The 20,463-nt window shown below is 52.2% G+C and overlaps 11 protein-coding genes across 11 annotated transcripts; 5 read left to right on the forward strand and 6 right to left on the reverse strand.

Moving 5' to 3' along the window:
• Window positions 1-491: 491 nt before the first annotated feature.
• VTN31DRAFT_5859 (uncharacterized protein) lies at window positions 492-1,901 on the forward strand (the record flags this gene model as incomplete). The annotated part of the gene is made up of 5 exons (XM_069406404.1): window positions 492-507; window positions 596-641; window positions 695-743; window positions 795-1,404; window positions 1,459-1,901. 5 exons carry the CDS (start codon window positions 492-494, stop codon window positions 1,899-1,901), a joined length of 1,164 nt encoding a protein of 387 aa, XP_069258941.1.
• A 1,091-nt stretch (window positions 1,902-2,992) lies between these two features.
• VTN31DRAFT_5860 (uncharacterized protein) lies at window positions 2,993-3,497 on the reverse strand (the record flags this gene model as incomplete). Its single annotated transcript, XM_069406406.1, has 4 exons — window positions 2,993-3,150; window positions 3,217-3,227; window positions 3,379-3,410; window positions 3,468-3,497. The coding sequence occupies 4 exons, from the start codon at window positions 3,495-3,497 to the stop codon at window positions 2,993-2,995; spliced, it is 231 nt and encodes a 76-aa protein (XP_069258942.1).
• A 2,232-nt stretch (window positions 3,498-5,729) lies between these two features.
• VTN31DRAFT_5861 (uncharacterized protein) lies at window positions 5,730-9,413 on the forward strand (the record flags this gene model as incomplete). Its single annotated transcript, XM_069406407.1, has 2 exons — window positions 5,730-9,353; window positions 9,405-9,413. The coding sequence occupies 2 exons, from the start codon at window positions 5,730-5,732 to the stop codon at window positions 9,411-9,413; spliced, it is 3,633 nt and encodes a 1,210-aa protein (XP_069258943.1).
• A 69-nt stretch (window positions 9,414-9,482) lies between these two features.
• VTN31DRAFT_5862 (uncharacterized protein) lies at window positions 9,483-10,628 on the reverse strand (the record flags this gene model as incomplete). The annotated part of the gene is made up of 1 exon (XM_069406408.1): window positions 9,483-10,628. The coding sequence occupies one exon, from the start codon at window positions 10,626-10,628 to the stop codon at window positions 9,483-9,485; it is 1,146 nt and encodes a 381-aa protein (XP_069258944.1).
• Window positions 10,629-10,731: 103 nt separating this feature from the next.
• On the reverse strand, window positions 10,732-11,110 carry VTN31DRAFT_5863 (uncharacterized protein; the record flags this gene model as incomplete). Its single annotated transcript, XM_069406409.1, has 4 exons — window positions 10,732-10,777; window positions 10,827-10,881; window positions 10,933-10,962; window positions 11,011-11,110. 4 exons carry the CDS (start codon window positions 11,108-11,110, stop codon window positions 10,732-10,734), a joined length of 231 nt encoding a protein of 76 aa, XP_069258945.1.
• Window positions 11,111-11,380: 270 nt separating this feature from the next.
• On the forward strand, window positions 11,381-12,908 carry VTN31DRAFT_5864 (uncharacterized protein; the record flags this gene model as incomplete). The annotated part of the gene is made up of 7 exons (XM_069406410.1): window positions 11,381-11,399; window positions 11,450-11,538; window positions 11,591-11,641; window positions 11,707-11,915; window positions 11,966-12,080; window positions 12,128-12,835; window positions 12,888-12,908. 7 exons carry the CDS (start codon window positions 11,381-11,383, stop codon window positions 12,906-12,908), a joined length of 1,212 nt encoding a protein of 403 aa, XP_069258946.1.
• An 840-nt stretch (window positions 12,909-13,748) lies between these two features.
• Window positions 13,749-14,944, forward strand: VTN31DRAFT_5865 (uncharacterized protein; the record flags this gene model as incomplete). Its single annotated transcript, XM_069406411.1, has 3 exons — window positions 13,749-13,900; window positions 13,950-14,658; window positions 14,708-14,944. 3 exons carry the CDS (start codon window positions 13,749-13,751, stop codon window positions 14,942-14,944), a joined length of 1,098 nt encoding a protein of 365 aa, XP_069258947.1.
• Window positions 14,945-15,432: 488 nt separating this feature from the next.
• On the reverse strand, window positions 15,433-16,504 carry VTN31DRAFT_5866 (uncharacterized protein; the record flags this gene model as incomplete). The annotated part of the gene is made up of 2 exons (XM_069406412.1): window positions 15,433-16,184; window positions 16,246-16,504. The coding sequence occupies 2 exons, from the start codon at window positions 16,502-16,504 to the stop codon at window positions 15,433-15,435; spliced, it is 1,011 nt and encodes a 336-aa protein (XP_069258948.1).
• An 808-nt stretch (window positions 16,505-17,312) lies between these two features.
• Window positions 17,313-17,927, forward strand: VTN31DRAFT_5867 (uncharacterized protein; the record flags this gene model as incomplete). The annotated part of the gene is made up of 1 exon (XM_069406413.1): window positions 17,313-17,927. One exon carries the CDS (start codon window positions 17,313-17,315, stop codon window positions 17,925-17,927), a length of 615 nt encoding a protein of 204 aa, XP_069258949.1.
• Window positions 17,928-19,293: 1,366 nt separating this feature from the next.
• On the reverse strand, window positions 19,294-19,719 carry VTN31DRAFT_5868 (uncharacterized protein; the record flags this gene model as incomplete). Its single annotated transcript, XM_069406414.1, has 2 exons — window positions 19,294-19,525; window positions 19,595-19,719. The coding sequence occupies 2 exons, from the start codon at window positions 19,717-19,719 to the stop codon at window positions 19,294-19,296; spliced, it is 357 nt and encodes a 118-aa protein (XP_069258950.1).
• Window positions 19,720-19,781: 62 nt separating this feature from the next.
• Window positions 19,782-20,219, reverse strand: VTN31DRAFT_5869 (uncharacterized protein; the record flags this gene model as incomplete). The annotated part of the gene is made up of 2 exons (XM_069406415.1): window positions 19,782-19,987; window positions 20,048-20,219. The coding sequence occupies 2 exons, from the start codon at window positions 20,217-20,219 to the stop codon at window positions 19,782-19,784; spliced, it is 378 nt and encodes a 125-aa protein (XP_069258951.1).
• Window positions 20,220-20,463: the final 244 nt, after the last annotated feature.

Genomic DNA, 20,463 nt, shown 5'->3' on the forward strand with positions numbered 1-20,463 from the left:
TCCGCTGAGCACGCCGGATGTTGAGAGTTGCGACCTATACTCCGTAGTTCGATAGTAAACTTTCACCTAAAGATTCCACGACCAGACTTCTGTCGACTTCGTCATGAATTGAGAGTTTGAGCAGTTCTACGTTGGCCCGCCAATCAGGAGGTCTCTTCTGTCCAGAATGGTTAGCCTTTGGTTTTGTTTTGGTTCATTATATTGAACGCAAACAATGCTGGCATTGAATTATTTCATCTAGACGACGGGATGGCTTCAACTGCGCCTACAATCGCCTGTTGATTGAAAAGATACCGTCCTGCTGTGACGTTCGTTTCCTCTGTTCTAAGGTTATCTTGAAGCTATCACTGCGTCCAAACCAGCCAATCAGAATCGCCGATCTGCTGCCAAGCGGGAGATCCGCAGTGCATCGCGAACAACCGCCCAGCAGAAAGGCTGGACATTGTGATGCTTCATCGGCGCGTCGTGCCTTCATGTCGAACCCAGTCATGATGTCTCTAGGTCTAGGTATGTGGCGCGCCGGTATTGCTTCTCGAGTTAATCTGTCTTTGCGACTCGCCAAATATTGTTTGCCCCTGCTGACTGCCGCTGACAGACGAGGAGCTCCTGGAGAAGGCCGCAAAAGATGGCTCAGTGGATTAGTACGCGCCAGCAGGATAACGTAACGATATGGCAGAAGCTAATAGATCTACAGTAGCAAGTGGCCTGCGCAGGTCGAGCCGATCATCGACCGCCTAGAACAGGTACGTTCAACTCATCTCGATTGATTCGCCCACTGATCCATCGCGTCCCAGATCGTTCGCAACGAGTTTCCTCTACCCAGATACCGTCCTACTTCGCCCTCATCTGATCTTCAACAAGCCTCATTTTCATCCTCATTCACCAGTCCAGACCTCGGCTCGTTTCAGAGCAGCAACAAAGAGAATGCTCCTCCGCAAGACCAATCACTTTATCCCAACCCGTCAGATCCGGTCGCGCCATCATCAGGGGCCAGCGAACGCATTTCCGACTCGCAGCCCCTGCAGGACGCTCTCCATCCACAGCTCCTTTCCCTGTTCATCTTGATCAAGTCGACTCTTCGTTCCCACTTCTCATCGAAGCCTCCGCACACCATCCAGCGCCTGGCCGAGTTGGTCCTCCGACCGAAGAAGCAATATCGCACTCTTCCCGCGTATTTACGTGCGGTGGATCGAGTTGTGATGGTCTCCAGCAGCGCCGATGTTTTTCCCCTGGCTCGCACTGCTGCACCGGAAACGGATCTGCCAAATGGATCGATCAATGGCGCCGGCGCGGGCTCACTGATCGGCGACGAAGCTCTTGGCAGTGATGAGTCGTTGGGCGGTGCTTTGTTGACGCCGATTCCGTGGCTGTCTAATACGGAGCAGACTGCAGACTCGACAGAAGGTATCCACTCTTCGCACATTGGACTTTATACGACAGCAGGCTAATCATTTTCAGACTCTGGTTCGCAGTTGGATGAGACAGCGCAAGGCGATCCAAGTCAGCAAGAGGCAAAGACAGACTCTGATCTACTAACAACCACTCAAGAGGATGCGAAAGATCATGGCAGTGAAAGCGCATCCGACAACGCACAGCCCTCCGAAGAAATCCCCCACGCGCGCGGGCCTGCGGTTCTTGGAGTGGAAGACTTGGGACTGCAAGACGGCCGGGGCGTAGAGATTACTCTGGATACCGGCGAAACCAGCACAGACTCTAATCGAATATCGTCCGGGAATGATTCCAGCATGGATGTGGACACATCGCATGGCAGCGGCACCGACCAGCATGGCGACGTCGTCCTTGACCAGCAATTGTCAAGAGAACTCGAGCAGGACCAGGAGATGTCCACTTCTGTGGCACAGCAACAATCGCCTGCAGAGCCCATGACGACCACAGGCTGAGTTCTATGCATCTCATTGCTACGACGATTCGATTCTATCACGACCCGTGGATGAGTTGTATGATGATACCGTGTCCAGCGATGAATGACCATGATGCAGCGAAGTCTTGTCACAATAGACATTGACAGTACGGAGTCCTCTTCCATGTAATTGTCCTCACACTGTACAACTAGCAGAAGTTCGACTGGCCCTCGTAGTCAGCGATTTTTTAATCAGCATGAATTGTTGACCGCGCAGTCCCGACACAACAATGGTTCAGTGTCCTCAATTGAAGGGAGGGAGCACAAAGTGTCCCGAAAGCATGTGGATTCCATGCCCTATCCTTCTATCTGAACAACAAAAGTGGGAAAGCCCGACATGAAGCAGAGTACTACTAGTCTACATTTTCCTTCAACCGCAAAGCACGGTTAATCGGTGTGCCGGAAAAAGACGAGCAACCGCATGTCTTCAATGATGATAGGACTCGCGGGATGTTGATGGTCAAGGTATTTACAGGTAGGCAATGCCTAGCGGACTCGACTTGATTGGTACTGTTTGGAGCTCGTAGTCTCGAAGAGGAGCACGCTTTCGTTTTCGGCCTTCAATTGGAAGTACGGAGTAGTAGATTTTGATTCAAATCTACAGAGAGAGAACCGAGAGACCAGCAGGGCTCCGCGCGTGGCGCTGGAGGCTTCCTAAAGAGTAAACCTACATCCAGGAGGACCATGTATGCTGTCCATCCCGAATTTTACCTTGGCCAATTCTCGGGACGCTGGCCGTAGACGACATATCTGCGGGTGTCATTCGTGGTTAGTTCGAAAATGAGGAGTGTTGCCTGAAGGCTCCAGGGGTAGAGCACTCACAAGTTGAATAAGATATGAATGTTGCGACTGCGGCCGTCAGAGCGGCCAGGGCGAAGCCCTCGAAGCCGTTCGCTTCGAACCCGGCCTGAACCCAGGCGCCGACTTTTTTCTGTATGAAGAGGTCAATAAGGGATGCTGAATTGTTGAATGATTCCTGTTGAAACTGACAAGATGCGGATCCTTTGGCCAGACGCCGTAGGGAATGACAAACTTCTCCACGTGGATGTGTACGAAGCCGGCGTCCTTGAACTATTCCTCCAGCTTGGGCCCGGGCCGGACCTCGTAGCCGGCTTTCTCGAACGCGCCGTAGACTTCGTCATAGTACCGTTCTATCTCGGTGCCGTGGTGACTGCCGTCTTCCGAGGATTGGAAGCCGTCCAGTCTTGGAATGCAACTCAGCCGCCGGGCTTGATCGATGCGTCTTCCGTTAGGAAGCGAAAGAAAAGAAACAGGTAAAGTTCAAAATGGCATACCGATAGCACTGCTTGATCAACGTTTCAATGTCCCTGATCGAGACGGCCAGGAATCGAGCGTGAATAAAGGCAAGTTGGTTGCCTTCATTCTCCCATTATGTGGCAAAGCACATTCGTGAACATGCTTTTGGATCCAGAGCGCCATGGCGTCACAACACGTACAGTTCATCGCCATGGGACGACTTGTTCTCATACTTTGCGACTCAAGTAAGCAACGCGCCCTGATGCACCGCAATGGATGGATATCGCACCGAGGTCCACTCCAACGTAAGCCGGGGCATTGGTGATGGTAGTCTGTCCCGCCATGGTGGAATGATCTCTGTTCAATTAAAAGATTAATGATTACTGATCACCCGTTCAGCAACTCTAGGTACTAAGGTAAGAGCATGGAGTTCGTATGCAGCAGAGCCGTTTCCAACGGTACCGGATAACTGGTCGAGACAGCCAACAAGGTTTTTTGCAACTCATTCCTCTATGGCTAGTGCTAGGTACCCTAGCTCGGTACTTTATATGCGCAAGTGGATAGTACCTAAAACATCAGGATCGTTTTCCGACAGCGTCGCTGTACCTCCACAAAAAGTCAGTCTAATATAGCGGCCGCTTTTTGGGGCACATGGTGGCATAGATTTCTTTATCTCATTTCTCCAAACTTCAGCAGCCGGTTTGTGCGGAATCTAGGTAAAGTGCGTGAGTTTTGCTCGAGCGAATGAAGCATTTCAAACATTCATCAGTGCTCACTAACTTTCAACGGTGCACTGCTGGCCCGGATTGATCTATATGAATGCACCGTCCCTTTGCAGGTCACTCCATCAAGCCAATCAGCGCTGCCGGACCGACCAATCTCTGCTTCCCCGGCTTGGAGCCCTAACTTTATGCCCTATAACCATGAGTTAAGGTGAAGGAAAGGTTGGAGGCTCTGAAGGCCGCAGTGCCGACAAGAGATTGAGCCGAGTCTGCGGGTGTGCTTCATTTCCCTGCGGCATGTGGACGTTCCTCAAATGTCCCAATACCTAGTACTTTGAATGCGCTCCAGGAACTCGCTGTTCGCCCATAATGAAATCCCCTTGATCTCAGTTGTGTTCAACTTGCTACAATTGTAGAAGTATACCTATTTTCATTTTTACCATGTGTTTATCTCGTCGCCAATCACGCCAGGACAGGACGAGTAAGTACTGAGCTTCGCATCTCTCAGCCGGCCACACTGGCAACAGAGTCTGCAGGTGTACTCAAGGGCTCCCTCGGGTTCTTGCTCTAATTAAGTCATCTACGGAATACAACAATTTGAATACCATCTTTCTCTGTAGAACATGAACAGTATGCGCAACACGTTCTACCTAGAGGCAATCGAAAGAATAGGCCGACTGCTTATTTGTCGTTTGTCGGTGCTGCATTGCGGGATATGCGGCCATTCTTATACTCATCGGCATCGCTCAGTCACAGCTTCGTTGTCTCCATTCAGCAAATCTACGAGCACATTGTCCGAGGCTCGACACCACTTGAGAATAGTAGCAGACTACCGATGAAATTAGTACTGCCTAGTAGGCCTACTACTTTGCATGAGAGAATGTGAAGAAAACATAGGATTGATTGCAATCTGCCAAATACACTATGTAGTAGCAATCCTCTTCTCCGGTCATAGAGCAGAGCTCAAGTTTACTATCACACGCGATGCATTTTACGACGAGCCCTCTGTTCGCTCGGGGGTATGACCGGTTGGAAGATGCTAGGGTTCATTAGGGTCCTGTCGATTCCTCAGGCACTCAAGTCACGTGCTCACGTGCTTTCGCCGCCACGCGTTGGCGTTTGTCGTCGCGCCTAGGAGCGCCAAGTCTCGAGTCAAAAGGCTTATCTAATCGGCGTGGCTTGTTCTGTAGCCTGAGCACGGTGGTCAACGCTGCGAGGTTTAAGTTGTTAACAACACCAGTTTCATTCTCTGGGTCGTGTGCGTGCGGGCTGTTTGTCAAGATGTGAGTTTTCTTTGACGACAAAGTGATGCTCGATAGTGCGCTAATCAGGCTAGGTGTATGTGCTCAAAGTGCAGAATAGCAGCTCCAGAGGAACGGAGTCTAACACCTCCCAGCGAAAATTGACAAGTTATCTATTCTTGGGTAATTCCGTTATTCCCATGTCAGAAGAAGGGTGTATCTTATTGGTCTTTGTAGCGTCCGCTCCTTCGATAACACTCGCAGCGAAACCATCCAGTTTCACACGCCGTTGACGCTGATTGTCGGGTATAATGGATCGGGGAAGACGGTCAGTCGGGTCGAATCGATATCTCCTGGATAAGAGTTGACAGCGATGTTAGACGATCATTGAATGCCTCAAATATGCTACGACCGGCGAGCTTCCGCCAAATAGCAAGGGCGGCGCCTTTATACACGACCCCAAGGTCAGTTGCTCATATATGCCTCGGGAGGTCGCGTCGTGTACTCAACGGTATATTATAGCTCTGCGGAGAGAAGGAAGTTCTGGCGCAGGTGAAGCTGGCGTTCAAAGCGAGCTCAGGGGCCAAAATGGTGGCCACGCGAAGTTTGCAGCTTACAGTCAAAAAGACCACCCGTCAGCAGAAAACGCTCGAAGGGCAGCTGCTGATGGTGAAGGATGGTGAAAGAACCGCTATTTCCTCCCGAGTTGCGGAATTGGATCAGATTATGCCGCAGTATCTCGGCGTGTCGAAAGCCATCCTCGACTCTGTCATATTCTGCCATCAGGATGAGAGCCTTTGGCCCTTGAGTGAGCCGTCGGTGCTGAAGAAGAAGTTTGACGAGATCTTCGAGGCTATGAAGTATACAAAGGCTATTGAGAATATCAAAGCGCTACGGAAAAAGCAGAATGAGGAGCTTGCGAAATACAAGATCATGGAGCAGCATGCGAAGGAGGACAAAGAGAAGGCGGACCGCGCCGAGAAACGGTCCTTGAAGCTCCAGGAAGAAATCGAGGCTCTGCGCGAAGAGACACAGCGCCTCTCGCAAGAGATGCGCCGGGCTGCTGAGAACGCAGACCGCGCGTGGAAGCAGTCCGAAAGCTACGCCCAAATCCTTGGTGCACTGGAAGGAAAGCGCATCGAAGCTGCAAGTATCCAATCGAGCATTGAAAACATAAGACGGCATCTCGTAGAGGTTGACGAATCAGACGAATGGCTGCAGTCAACCTTGGAGCAGTTCGAATCGCGACAAGCCGAGTACCGAGAACAAGAGGCCAAGCAAAAGGAACGATACAAGGAAATTAGAGAACAAATTGAGAATGCCCGTCATCAACTTGGTTTGAAACAGGCTGAATATGGGAGGCACGAGAACGATAAGGCGCAATATGAGCGACAGATCGAGCGCCGCGCAAATATGATCAAGGATATTGCTCGACGGAATAATATCCGCGGATATGACGGCGCACTTGACGAGTCCGAGATGGACGACTTTATGCTCAGACTACGGAAGCTGGTTAAGGATCAAAACTTTGCGCTGGAACGAGCAAGGAAGGAAGGGCAGGCCCAGCTGCGCGAGGCTCAGAATGCTCTGAACGAGATTGCGCAGCGAAAATCGGCGCTTCAGGAGAGCAAGGCAGCCGCGAGGAGGCAGATTTCGGAGAACGATCGGGAGGCTGCAAGCTACCAGCGTCGGCTCGACCAGATCGATGTGGACGAGGGAACCATTGCCGTCCTCGAGTCCAAAGTCGAGACGGTTGAGTCTCACCTTAAGATTCTCAAAGAAACAGCAGCATCTGCTTCATGGGACAAGGAGATCCAGGAAGTCAACAACGAGATTAAATCGCTCGAGGATGAAAGTTCCCGTCTCAACGCTGAGCTGATTGCTGGGACGAAGAGGGCTGGCGAGCTGGCCCGCTTAGACCACCTAAAGAAGGAGCTCAAAGACAAATCCCGCCAACTGGAGACACTGTCTGCTGCCCACGGCGAGCGACTGTCCGAACTTGTGAACTCGGAATGGACGCCAGAAAGCCTTGAGCAGGATTTCCAACGTGTCCTGGAAGAGGCGACCAAGGCCGTGACGACCGCTGAGCGGGACCGCGACGGCATGGCAAGGGATGTGGAGCATGTCGAGTATAGGTTCAATAATGCCCGGAAAGAGATCAAGCAGCGCCTTCACGAGAAGGATGATTGCGCCAAGAAGATACGGGTGGCGATCGAAGACGAGCCAGACCAATTTCCTGAAGTGCTCAAGTGGCGGCAGGGGCAGCTTGACATTGCCAGAAAGGACGCCGATCAGTTTGCTGGTATGGGCGAGTACCTGAACAAATGCCTGGAAGCTGCCAATCAAAGGAAGGTCTGCCGGACCTGCGCCCGACCATTCAAGACGGAGAATGAGTTTCAGGTGTTCAAGAACCGTCTGGAAGCCCTCGTCAAGAAGGCCACTCAAGATGCAGAGGACTCGGAGATCAAACAACTGGAGGCTGATTTGGAAGCGGCGCGAGCAGTAAACTCCGAGTACGACGAGTGGGTTCGCTTGGGGGCGAAAGTGATCCCTGATCTTGAGAAAGAACAGGCGGAGGCCGACAAGCGGCGGCAAGAATTGCTTGCCAAACTCGAAAAACTCGACAAAGTCGTCGACGAGCGCACGGACAAGAAGCGAGAAATTGAATCCTTGTCCAAAACGGTGGCGTCAATTGTCCGGTGTGATGCCGAAATCAAGTCTCTTCGCTCGCAGATCGCGGAGATATCTGCGCAACAGCAGGAGTCTGAGTCATCCCGCACATTGGAGGATATCCAGGACGAGATCGCAGGAGTCGGGGAGAAGACACGAGCCGCGCGGAAGACGTTGTCGAAGCTCACCAACGAGAGAGATCAGTCGCGCGCGGAAATCAACAAGTTGGAGCTCGAATTGAGGGACATGCAGACGAATCTCTCGAATGCCCGGCATGAGCTGGACAGGAAGGCCGACCTGGCTGCGCGGATCGAGGAATACAGGAAAATGAACAGCAAGCAGCGGGAGATAATTGAGAAAGCGGACCAGGATATCGAGCAGCTTGCGCCAGAGATGGCTAAGGCTCAAGCAAGACATGACGAGGTCAGTCAGCGGGCGGAAGCCAGGGAGCGGGAGCTACAAGAAACTGCGTCCCAGTTGTCCGATAGCTTGCATCAGCTGGAGCTGGCAAACGAGGAGATTCGATCATACATTGATCGTGGCGGTCCGGAACTCCTGCAGCAAAGCAAGAACGATGTGGCTGCGATTCAGCAAGAGATTGACTCGCTGGAAGCCACTCTGGCCGAGATCACGCGAGAAATCAACAAGTTCTCTTCTCAACTGGCAGACAGCGACAACACCAAACGGCAGTATGCGGACAACCTGAGCTACCGGCAGGCTTGCCGACAGCTGGAGCAGGTCGAGCAGGAGATTGTCGAGCTCGAAGCGCAAAACGCGGAAATCGACCGCAGCCGGTTCAAGGAGGAATCGGAGCGATGGACGCGGGAGCACAACGCGCTGGCGGCGAAGCAAGCCAGCAAGATGGGAGAGATGAAGTCCAAGGACGACCAACTGATGCAGTTGCTGGCGGACTGGAACACGGACTACAAGGACGCCGCAGCCAAGTACAAGGAGGCGCACATCAAGGTGGAAACGACGAAAGCGGCGATCGAAGACCTGGGGCGGTACGGCGGCGCGCTGGACAAGGCGATCATGCAGTACCACAGTCTCAAGATGGAGGAAATCAACCGGATCATCGAGGAGCTCTGGCAGCGCACCTACCGCGGCACGGACGTGGACACGATTCTCATCCGCTCCGACAGCGAGACCGCACGGGGCAACCGGTCATATAACTACCGCGTATGCATGGTCAAGCAAGGAGCGGAGATGGACATGCGCGGCCGCTGCAGCGCGGGCCAAAAAGTGCTCGCCAGCATCATCATCCGCCTCGCTCTCGCTGAATGCTTCGGGGTCAACTGCGGACTGATCGCGCTCGACGAGCCCACCACCAACCTCGACCGCGACAACATCCGCTCGCTGGCCGAGTCCCTGCATGAGATCATCCGCGCCCGCCAACAGCAGTCGAATTTCCAGCTGATCGTCATCACCCATGATGAGGAGTTTTTGAGACATATGCAGTGCGGCGATTTTGCGGATTACTACTATCGGGTGTCGAGGAATGAGAGGCAGAAATCGATTATTGAGCGGCAGTCGATTGCTGAGGTATGTTAATGACCCTCTCTTCTCTCTATCACAATGCTAAGGCTTGGGCAGGTTATGTGATGTGGGTTTACGCATCTGTAGAATAAAAACTCATTCAATTGCATGTACCTACTTATTAATGCTCTAATCTCAAAGCGGATCATGCCCATCTTCCTCTCCATCTTCGTCCACGAGCGGCACGAACCTAAAGTCCACAAAGCTCACATTGCCCATTCCAGCGCGGGATGAGACTGAACCCGTAGCTCCTCCAGACGCACCACCACTGCCGCCATCATTCAGCTCGATCATGAATTGCAGACTCAGCACGCCCTGAACGTCACCCCTGATACTGACTTTACTAGCGACGGCCATTGCGCGGGACGCTTTGCGGATGAGCGAGAAGCGGTATCTCTCCTTTACCCTGCCACCGCGGTACGACGGTGGGTTCACCTGGAAGGTCTCGGTGACTGTTGGGGCAAGTTTCGCATTGGGGCGGCGGGTGCCGATGTTGTCGCCGCTGCCTTCGGGCGCAGTCTTTCCTTCCACGGAGAACTCCACCGTGGATTCGCTGAAGGGGCCTCCCGAGCCGGAGAGGGCGAAGAATGGCGGTTTCGTTGCCGAGGCTGAGATGGTGAGGACGGTAGGGTCGGTGGAGTCTAGCTCGGTAATGGCGTTGTGCAGGAGTGCTGAGCGCATGATAATCTTCATTACGATGGCGTCGCGCTGCAGCGGGATGTCGACTTCTCCGTCAGACGAGCCGAATGAGGGGTCTGAGGGGTCGTAGGTTGTGAGTTCGCATGTCGTGGTCACGCCCGCCTCGGAGAGGATGATGCTGAGGGGCCCGCCGAGATGCGAGTAGCGCAGCGTGCATGACCGGCCTTGGAGCACCGCGGGGGCCGTGAAAGCGCTTGCAGCGGTCGAGCTTGGTGGACCGCTCCGTTCTGCGGCACTGCTGTGATCGCTAATGCCGAAGATTTGGAGCGTCTCGAGGAGAGCGGACAAGGAGATGAGGAAGTGCGGGTATATCACGTCTTCGTCATCATCATCGTCGTTGTTACCTCGATTCCCGCCGTCGTCACCACCGTGGTCACTAGCTCGTGGAGGACGGAACGTATAGTTTGCGAAAAGCGCCTTGTCTAGGAATGCCAGGCCCTGCATCACACGGCCCTCCTCTGCCGAGAAGCGTATTCCGTCTGGCGTGATCTGGACCGCTGCCTTTTGCGCGAAGCCGATACAGCGCAACAGTGTGTACAGATGATTCGCGTTGGTCGACACCGCCGTGAAGATTGGGTCCATTTTTTTTGAGCTTGGGATGAAGCGAAGGAGGTGGACGTTATTAATTCAGCAGTAGATGGCCTTCATTGCTCAAGCTTATGATACACAGTAATGGCGTAGGAGGCTAAACGTAAACTCCAACGGCGCAGATCATGTACACAGCTCCGAAGCTGCCATATATTAGCCTGAGTGAAGCACGTCTATCGCGCAGATACGTACCCGAACGCGAGAGACGCGGGAATACCGAGAAGGGGAATGTTTTTAAGGGAGCGGTCTGACAGGGTTTAGTCATGGTCGGAACGACTACCAAAACTCAAGGACTCACTCAATGCGAAGAGACCGGTGAGAATAAGTGCTATCCTGGCATTAGTTACCGTCTCCCCGGCGATGTTTGGACACGTACCAGTCAGGAGCAAGCTGAAGCCAACGGTGAATTGGCGCTCCTTTGGGACAGCGGGGTAGAAAGGAGCTTTGGAAGTCTCCCAGACCTCTTGAAGAGACATTGGGATGGAGCCAAGATACCGTGGCCAGGACAAATACTGCCGAGTTGCGCGCCTCTCGAAAGATCAACGACAACTTGGAAGCTGAAGCTGTCCTCTTCGTCCTGTGCGCGGGAGCGCGGGGAAACATAATTCCGGAATTGCCCGATTTGGCTACTGTACCACCAACCCCTTTCCGCCAGGGGCCTTTTGTTGCGGGGTGGCAATCAGGGACAGGGACGGGAACCTGGGGTTGAGTAGCATTGTTGATAGTCAAGGAAGCTCGAAGCAGCCATGTCGCCTGCTGGCGAGGGTAAGGATGAGTCCTGTGCTATGTCTGCGAACTTAGCTGACCAGCATCAGAGGCGAAACGCAAGGCTTCGGACGACGCCGAGTCGCCGGAGCAGCCCAGCAAGAAAGCCCGTACTGAATCGCCGGAGAAGGAGGTCAAGGTAGGTGCTATGCTGCTCTAGCCAGAGCATGCGATGGCTGATGCGCGTGCAGGAAGAGCCCGGCGACAAACCCCAGCTCAAGATCGTCCCTTTCCCTGAAAAGGTATGTAAACAGTACCATGCATGCGTGCTATCATCACTTCAACCAGAGCCTCTGACAAGAACCAGCCGGCTGTGCTCGAAGAACGTAAAGGAGAGATTGAGTTCCGCGTTGTCAATAACGATGGGAGCCGGGAGAGCTTCGTCATCCTCACCGGTCTCAAGTGCATCTTCCAGAAGCAGCTGCCGAAGATGCCCAAGGACTATATCGCCCGGTTAGTCTACGACAGGGCGCATCTTTCGTTTGCGATTGTCAAACGTCCTCTGGAAGTTGTCGGGTATGTTGAGTTCGGTTGTCGTCTTCATGTGTGGATGCTGATTGGAACAGTGGGATCACCTATCGTCCTTTCACGCATCGCAAGTTTGCGGAGATTGTGTTTTGCGCCATCTCCTCCGACCAACAAGTCAAGGGCTATGGCGCGCATCTCATGTCTCATCTAAAGGTATGGTCCAGTTTAATCGATACACTGGCAACTGTTGACAAAATCAGGACTACGTGAGGGCAACGACCGATATCGAGCATTTCCTTACATATGCGGATAATTACGCAATTGGTTACTTCAAGAAGCAGGGCTTCACCAAAGACATCTCCTTGGATAAATCGATCTGGATGGGATATATCAAGGATTACGAAGGAGGAACTATCATGCAGTGCAGCATGCTCCCAAAGATCCGATACCTCGAGGCCGGCAAAATGCTCCGGAAGCAGAAAGAAGCTGTGCAAGCAAAGATCCGCGCCTTCAGCAAGTCCCATATTGTTCACCCACCGCCAAAGGAATGGAAGAACGGCGTCACCAAGATCGACCCCCTGAGTATCCCAGCCATCAAAGAGTCTGGCTGGTCTCCAGACATGGACGAGCTGGCTCGTCAACCTCGCCATGGTCCCAACTACAATCAACTGCTGCACCTTCTCAACGACATGCAGAATCACTCCGCTGCGTGGCCGTTCACGCAGCCGGTCAATAAAGATGAGGTGCCTGATTACTACGATGTCATCAAGGAGCCCATGGATTTGTCGACCATGGAGGAAAAGCACGAGAAGGACATGTATCCAACGCCGCAGGATTTCATCAAAGATGCCATGTTGATTTTCAACAACTGTCGAAAGTACAACAGCGAGAGCACCCCGTACACCAAGAGCGCAAACAAGTTGGAGAAGTTCATGTGGCAGCAGATCAAGAACATTCCTGAGTGGGCGGTTAGTACTATCAAAAACGCACGCGTTGGTAAGGCGACGCTGACGTTTCTAGCACCTTGCGGAGGGGCACTGAACCCGATATACATACTCCGTATGCTACTAGCATCTACGATATGACTTTGTACGCTTTTGCTTTTCAGTTCCATGTTTTGAATACCCATTGGCGTTTTATTTCGGGCAGATTTGGTTGGAAGGATTTCGGGGTTTGGCAGACGATTGAGTTAAGACGGGCTCTTCGCAATCTTTGCGTACTCAACAGTGGAATAAAATGACAGGATGATTGATTTTATTGCTGTTAGGGTTAAGGTAGTAGAAGTGACAAAAAGGTTGATGATCGCGATCGAAGATCAATAATTGGCCCTTGTCGTGATTGGTTAGCCATTGTGGGTCTAACAAATTTAAGTAGCAGTGTTGACCAATCATCAAATTGAGCTTCGGACCCTTGTCACAACTCACAAGCCTGCCTGAGGCATAATACTGAAGTCACGTGGGTCTCCCCTGTCAACAAAGCGCAGTAAGCCGGCCGTTTCAGCTGGCGAAGAGTGGATTTCCCCTATTCGACTGCTCCTTTTGGGCTCTCGAAGACGCTGTGCGTTCGGAGCTCGTTCATTTCTCATATGCGCGGTTTGCTCGGCGTGCCCCGGTTGGTTCTCCCGCATCAAATCGGCTCCCCAGGACATCAGGGGGTTCGCGAGTAGAGAGGCTGGTGACAACGCACCATCGATTCATTCTCCTCGGCGCAATCGCCCATAGGCTTCGGCCTGTGATTTTGTGCAGAGCTACCTTGGTCTTGGTCGACGATTGCCCATAGCAAACTCCATCAATCCGCGGCCACGTCCCTCCCGCGTCGCGTGAACCGCTCCTGACTGGATATCCTCGAGTTCCCGGGTTCTTCGACGGTTTGTGGCTCGAAATGGCGTCACCTAGTGTTGATATAGAGAAGCGCAGGCGTCTACCGACCCTGTTTGAGGTTCTCAGCCGCTACACTCTTGCGCCGGTGGACTTGTACTCGTTCTATATTTACATGCGCGACCAACAACGATCAGTGGATTACCTCGATTTCTGGTATTCTTCCTGGGCTGTTTCTAGTAGAGGAGGTGTCTAATGTGCCTAGGCTCGATGTCTCCCAGCACATGTCACTATGCCGACATTACGTTCGAGAGCTCCGCCGATCGGTCCTCCTATCCACTCCCGAGGGCAGCAAGCGATCGTCAGCGATCCTCGATAACTTGGAGTATTTGGGCGACATCCCAGATCCTGGAGTCGGCCCGTCAGGACACCGGAGAGACGGCTCCTCGGAAAAGGAGGCAGATCAGAGACTCTCGGCATTCCTTCGAGAGAACGCCGGCCATGCGTCTTCCAAGGAAGGTTCACAAGAGATTCCACTCGAGGAACGTCCACCGGCGCCGAGTTTCACGCATTCAAGTCATGAGCGAGGGAAAAGCGGCTCGTCCGGTTCGCCGGGGCATACCGTTGCGCGAACAGATATTCGCCGCAGCGCGGAGAAGATCCTCTATACGTACCTCATTCCCGGCTCCGAACGCGAGATTGTTCTGCCCGATGATATGGTGACGTCGATTATTGAGATGGTGGAACGCGACGGGCGAGACGACCCGGAGGTGTTTGACTCGGCCAAGGACTATGTCTTCCAGGCAATGGAGCGCGACGCGTTTCCGGGTTTCCTGCAGGCCAAGGCCCTGGGCAATCTCGTACCTCTGAGTATAGTAATCCGTCTTGCCATTGCGCTGGCCAGCTTCGGCGGCGCATTCTGGGCATCATTCTTTGTTGTCCTCACGGACAAACCGCGCGACATCCGCTGCTGGGTAAGCTTTTTCGGACTTTGATCAAATCCTTGTCTAACATACGGAACAGGTCATTCTCCCCTTTGCCGTCGCCGGCTATTTCATCGCCACATACCAGTACAAAATCGACCCCATCATGGCCTACCTGGGATTCAGCGAATACACATTCATGAACTGGATCCGAATCCGTGAACCGTACGTGCGGGCGCTCCTCAACAAGCGTGCGACAGCGACATTAGGCCTCGCTGTTTTAATAGCCGCCGGATTCAGCGCATTATTTATTTTCGTCCCGGGGACAATACTCTGATCCTTCAATACCCGAGCATTCCTTTCGTTTCGTTTCCCCTTTCATCGTTTAATTTTTGTTCATGCCTTTTTCCGCATTTAGGCGTCTGGTGTCTGTTGATCTGGTTGTTTCTTTTGTTCAGGTCATGTTGCTTCGATTTCGCATTATCCGGATAGACATTTCCTATTTCTCATTCTCGATTCCCCGAGCCTGGAGTACGGTTTTGCTCGCTGGACAAGTATACATTCTCTCGGTTTTTCCCTTATGTTTTCAATGTCTATTGATTTAATTGAGGGCACTGTGTGTCCTCGTCATCATAGCAGTGATTTACCAATGTATTTAGCATTTAGTGCTGTCGAGGAATAATAATGGTGCGAATGTGAGTGATGTGTTTCATTCAGCGCCGCAGGAAAAAGGGAAAAAAACCTGTAGAGTTAAATCATGGCATTGGTCTAGAAGGTTCACTTTGCGAAATTTGCCAGGATCTAGCGCTGTTTCGACAGCAGCGATCAGGTCTTCTTCCCCATGTTCAGAATTCGTTTCGCCTGCCTTGTGGCTGTCGATGACGACTGCGCCCCCGCACCCTCGTCAATGTCCATGCGCGACGAGCCGTCTGCATCGCTGTCTCGTTCAAAGTAGCCATCATCCTCGCCTCGACCGACATCGTCATCATCATCGCCGTTGAACTCCCGCTTTTGCCCGCTGCTGGCGCTGCTGCCCGCGGCTGTTCCGGACGCGGCTTTACCCGCAGTTCGTGCCGAGCCGGACTTGAGGTGCTGCTGTTGATGCACTGCTCGGCGCAGCGCCTGCGACTCCTCCAGCGAGAGGCCCTTCCACCCGTTGATGCTCTTCTCGATCCGCTTGGCGCGATCACGACCCCGCTTGCGCTGCTCGGCGGCCTGCGCCTTGATCTTGGCGATCTCGGTCTCGATACTACCGATGACGTCGCCGCAGCGGCTCTCCCACTCGGAAAGGATCGAGATCATGGTCGAGACGGTTTGCGGGTGGACATCACGCAACGGGGCCACCGCCGTGACGTTGACGGCGGGGGGTGAGCTTGTTGGTGAGAGTCGAGCTGTAATCAGAGATGAGTAGATTGCCGTCGTCACGAGCGACTCCAGCTCGCTTGTGGTCGAGATTTCAAGTGCCGACATTAGAGATTCGTATGTTAGGGGCCGCAGGGTGCGGGCCAGTGTGAGGAGGGACAGTAAGCGAAGCTTGAGCGTCTGGGCCTCGTTCAGCGACGGGAGACCGGGGGTTGCTTTTTCACCAGTCAATGATCCCTGTCTTCTTTCAAACTCGTCAGGTAAAAGGTGACTTACTGCGATAATCCTGCCATGTCCCCCAGGCGAATATTTCTAGTAGTTTGAGGTATCTGCGGAACTCCTCCGGGGCGTCCGGCTTGCCCAAGGCTTGCACAGCGGGCTGCTCCAGAAGCTCGGCGAACACAAAGGTGTTGGGATTGGACGTGGCATTCGTAATGATCTCCGCGACAAACCGCGGCGATGAGGCCATCGACGACGTCGTCAGGCTGAGAAATGGCTGGAGAGCTTCCAGAGCTCGTGCTTGTGCTTGATCCATGGCTATCGCATTGATGGCGGACTGGTTCGAGTACGAATGCCGGGTTTCGCAGAGTCTATGTGGAACAATCCCTAGGACCGGAGAAAAGACCCGAATGCTCGAATCAAGGGATCGAAAGTTCGTTGTCGACTCCGCTCGTCAGTACGTTGAAGTCAAGGCTGCTACTACTGTACTCGTACTCTCCCCGAGTCCCCGCTGCAGCTGATCCATATCTGGTGATTAGTCAGCAGTCGGAGTCCGTTCAGTCACTTTGGTAACCATCATCAACTTCAGTTCAGCGTTGAGCAGTGTTCTTGCTGCCTCGTATGCGTTAGCTCGCTGATCCTTGAGATTTCATGTTACCTGACTCATAACAGGTCTACAGGCAAGCTTTCGAATACCTCGCCTTCAACCAAGATCCCATAGTAGACTCACTGGCCTACAATTTCACGGCGATGTGTTCTCTTCAAAGAAGTTCTTCCATCAGCAGCTCCTCAATGCTTGATTTTGAGGTTACTGGAGCTACTGGCCTTGGAAGAAGCCAGGTGTCGAGGGCTTATCTCTAATTGTGTGTGTGTGGCAGCTGATCAGCTTCACACGATCGGAGTCTCAAGTGAACTGGCACTACTACATCGACGACTGTTCACGCATTTCCAGTTTCGAAGTGGATTGCTCCTTGAAATTTGCCTGGACATAGGGAGATATACCGGTGCTTTCTCAGGCACCTCTCACCCTTGCATGTTGTCTTCTGTCCGAGCAGAATTGTCCCAACGAACGGCAAGGCCAGTCATGTTCCAGGTTGCCCGCACACATATCAAACCAGGTCGGCATGTCCAGCAAATCTGCCACCGGCCTGTCCACTGGGCTATCCGAAACATTGACATACCCATCCATGCCCTCTTCGTCAACAGACCCCGACTCACGACAAAAAGCGAAAGAGAAAGCGGCAGCCATCAAAACCGCGCAGGAAAAGGCCCTGACCCAGCTTCCGCTGTGTCCACTCTACATTGTCCTCTACATCCAATCTGACCCGCCCGTCGCCAATGACTTTCATTGGAGTTTCTATCATCACTTAAATCTCACAGAAGGCGTTGAATATCAGGTCCGAAACGTGGGCGATGGATGGATTACAGACCACGGCTGGAGATCGTGCATATGCAAGCAGCAGTTCCTCTGCGTTCTCGTTCAAATTGGGATCGTTCCGGAAAAGAGACGTGATCAACTTGACGAGATCATGAGGATGCATGACGCAAAGGCTAATGAAATCCCTGGAGTCACCTACCGGGTGTGGCTCTTTACGATCTTGGAGGAGCCAATGAAGGCTGGACTCGTGCAATTTGATAACGTGTGCAGCAAGATTGCTTCGATCTTGGGAATGAGCATGCTTTCTGCAGCAGCAAATGACCAACCTCGTCCTGTTGTCTCGTCGACCTTATGTCTTTGACAAGTGCTCAGTTCCGGAATCTGTCAATTTATGAGAATGCCTTCCATGCTGTGATGAGTGATGTTGGATGCCTTGCCCCGAGGCCCTCATCTATGAACTTGAATGTGCTTGAGTCGCGCAATTGACTTGGGAACCACAAAGACCGAAATCGTACTACTCACATGAATAGGTACATCCGGGAACTCCAGTTCCTCGGTGTATTGATTCCCTCTCATCCACGAGCACGAGACAACGTGATGTCACCAACTGTTCCACTCAATCTCATTGCTGTTATATATTCTCTTATTTCAATGTATCATTCCCACAACAGAACAGAGAACTCGAACCCCTTCGGCGGCTTGTTTGGTCCGCCTTAGCGGATCTGGGACGATGAAGTATTTTGTCATGACTTATGTTTCTGATATACCTATCGTGAAGATTTCCAATTCTCCATGTAATCGATCAATCGTAAGACAACAAGTTTTAAACCCCATTCAAGGAATGGACGTTAGTCAATCTTCATTAAAAGCCGAGCTTCTAATGGCATGTTCACGGGTCAATATCTTCTCAGGTCAAAAGGGCGATTGGAGTCTCGAACGAACGATAATCGTTCGAGGAATGAATGTTCTTCCTCCTCGGGCCAGGAATTCGCCCTTCGCAACAAATCACTTCAGTATCCTCAGCGGCCTTGAATGTGGGACATCATGTTTTGTCTGGTTTGAATGAGCAGGTACTATGCAAATGTACACGAGAGGTTCCCGAAACTTCTTGACTTATTAAGCTCTCGCCCTCTGATGATTGCTGAAGCGTCGTCACTGTTTAGCCTTGCCTTGACTATCATGGACGAAATCTGGAGTTATTTAGGAGGTAATAAAAAAAAAATAGAAACATGCAACAGCTGGGATTCGCTGGTGGTCACCCACCCAACTACTAACCAGCCGGCGTGTGGCTTAAGTACGGCTGAGCGGACGGGAAGCCCTGTTCTCCACACCCTATGGTCGCATGTACTAGTAATCTACATTCATCTGGCTTTCATGTCCTCCAAATCGACAGACTGATCATGGTTGGTCCTTGTTCTCATCGTACTCCAGTAGTGGTACTATCTAGAAGAATGGCTACTCCTATTAATTAACTACCCGTAGTACTCCGTACTATTTCATGAAATTCATTGATGTCCAATTTCGAGATTAGTAGGCCTACGCACATGCCGGCTTCATTGACCAAGCCAAGGAATTCACGGCTGCCAACATGTACGTGCCGTCTTGAAGGAACCATCGACTGAATTGTTGTAGAGGGAAAGCTGACCGGTCCAGTGGTAGACCAGGTTCGGGGTCAGATAGCCGGAACCAAACCGCAGAACATCGTCAATGACCTCAGCTCAGGATATCTATCCATCGGGCGTTGAGAAGTGGCCAATCCTTCGGACATGATTCGAACTCAGATCCCAAAGAAGGTGGATTGGGTAATTGGAAAATCTAATCCATTCGGGCCTGAGAGTGACAATCACCTTGTCCTCAAAAATGGTGATGTCGTCACCCACGAAATCAAGAATCTGCTGGTCGAGTTTCTCTCCTGTATGTATTTCCCATGCCGTCACATAGTATCGCGAACGCTCACGACTATCATCCAAGCAGAAGTCAGGCGGCAAGATACGCAAATCTGCTCCTCCTTATGGAGTACAAACTTACAAATTGTACGTCTCCAGAACAAAATAGCGATCAGATAGGCTGGGAGTCCCGAGTCCACTGAAGTCCCAGATTGATTTCCCTTCGGCCTCGAGATTCAGCATCTCGACTTCGCCGCGTACCGGCATTTCATAGCACAGCCGGCGCGAATGATACCGGATCACGGGGAGGGGGGCGCGTCACCCGAGTACTATTTTGACCGGGGGAGGAAGAACTTCTTGACTGGTCGAGCATGCTGTAAGCCATGTCGTCGCCATCGGAAATGGCTCATAGCGTCAGCAATCGCTGCATCTGTGCTAATTCGCTCCAGGTCCAGCCCCAAAATGCAAACGTCTCGCGCAAAACATCCCAGACGATTGTGTCGCTTGAGAGAACCGTGAGCCATTGCTTGGAGACCTAGGCTCTGTCAGGATAGAGTGATTGACTTTCGACCATCAATGAGTAGTATATACTTACACCCTCCGGCTCCGGACAATGTCCTCCAAACCAAGATACTCCACGATGGTGATTGCTCGAGAGGCAGAGAGCGGACAATATCATAGTTACATGGCCTTGCTTCGAACCTAAAATGCCGCTTAGGAAGGATGATAGCTATAGAAAGCCTCTTTAGTCTTTGACGAAGGAGCATTATGAGTACAGTACTCCATACAGTATGTACATAGAGAGTACTCCACAGGCCCCAGAGAGCGGTTGGCTTGTTCCGTGGCTCCACGCTGATGCATAAGTATCCGACTAGACTTGATAGGGCATGTGCGGAGTACGGAGTAGGTTATGTTAGTAATTAAATGTAAACAGCTAACTAGTTACTTTAATAGGAATAGCGCCAGATTCTTCCGAGTTCCGACCGATCCGACTCTCTCCCGAGTTCCGCA

This window comes from Thermomyces dupontii, assembly GCF_041956625.1.
Source record: "Thermomyces dupontii strain NRRL 2155 unplaced genomic scaffold VTN31scaffold_6, whole genome shotgun sequence".
NCBI classification, from domain to species: Eukaryota; Fungi; Ascomycota; class Eurotiomycetes; order Eurotiales; family Trichocomaceae; genus Thermomyces; species Thermomyces dupontii.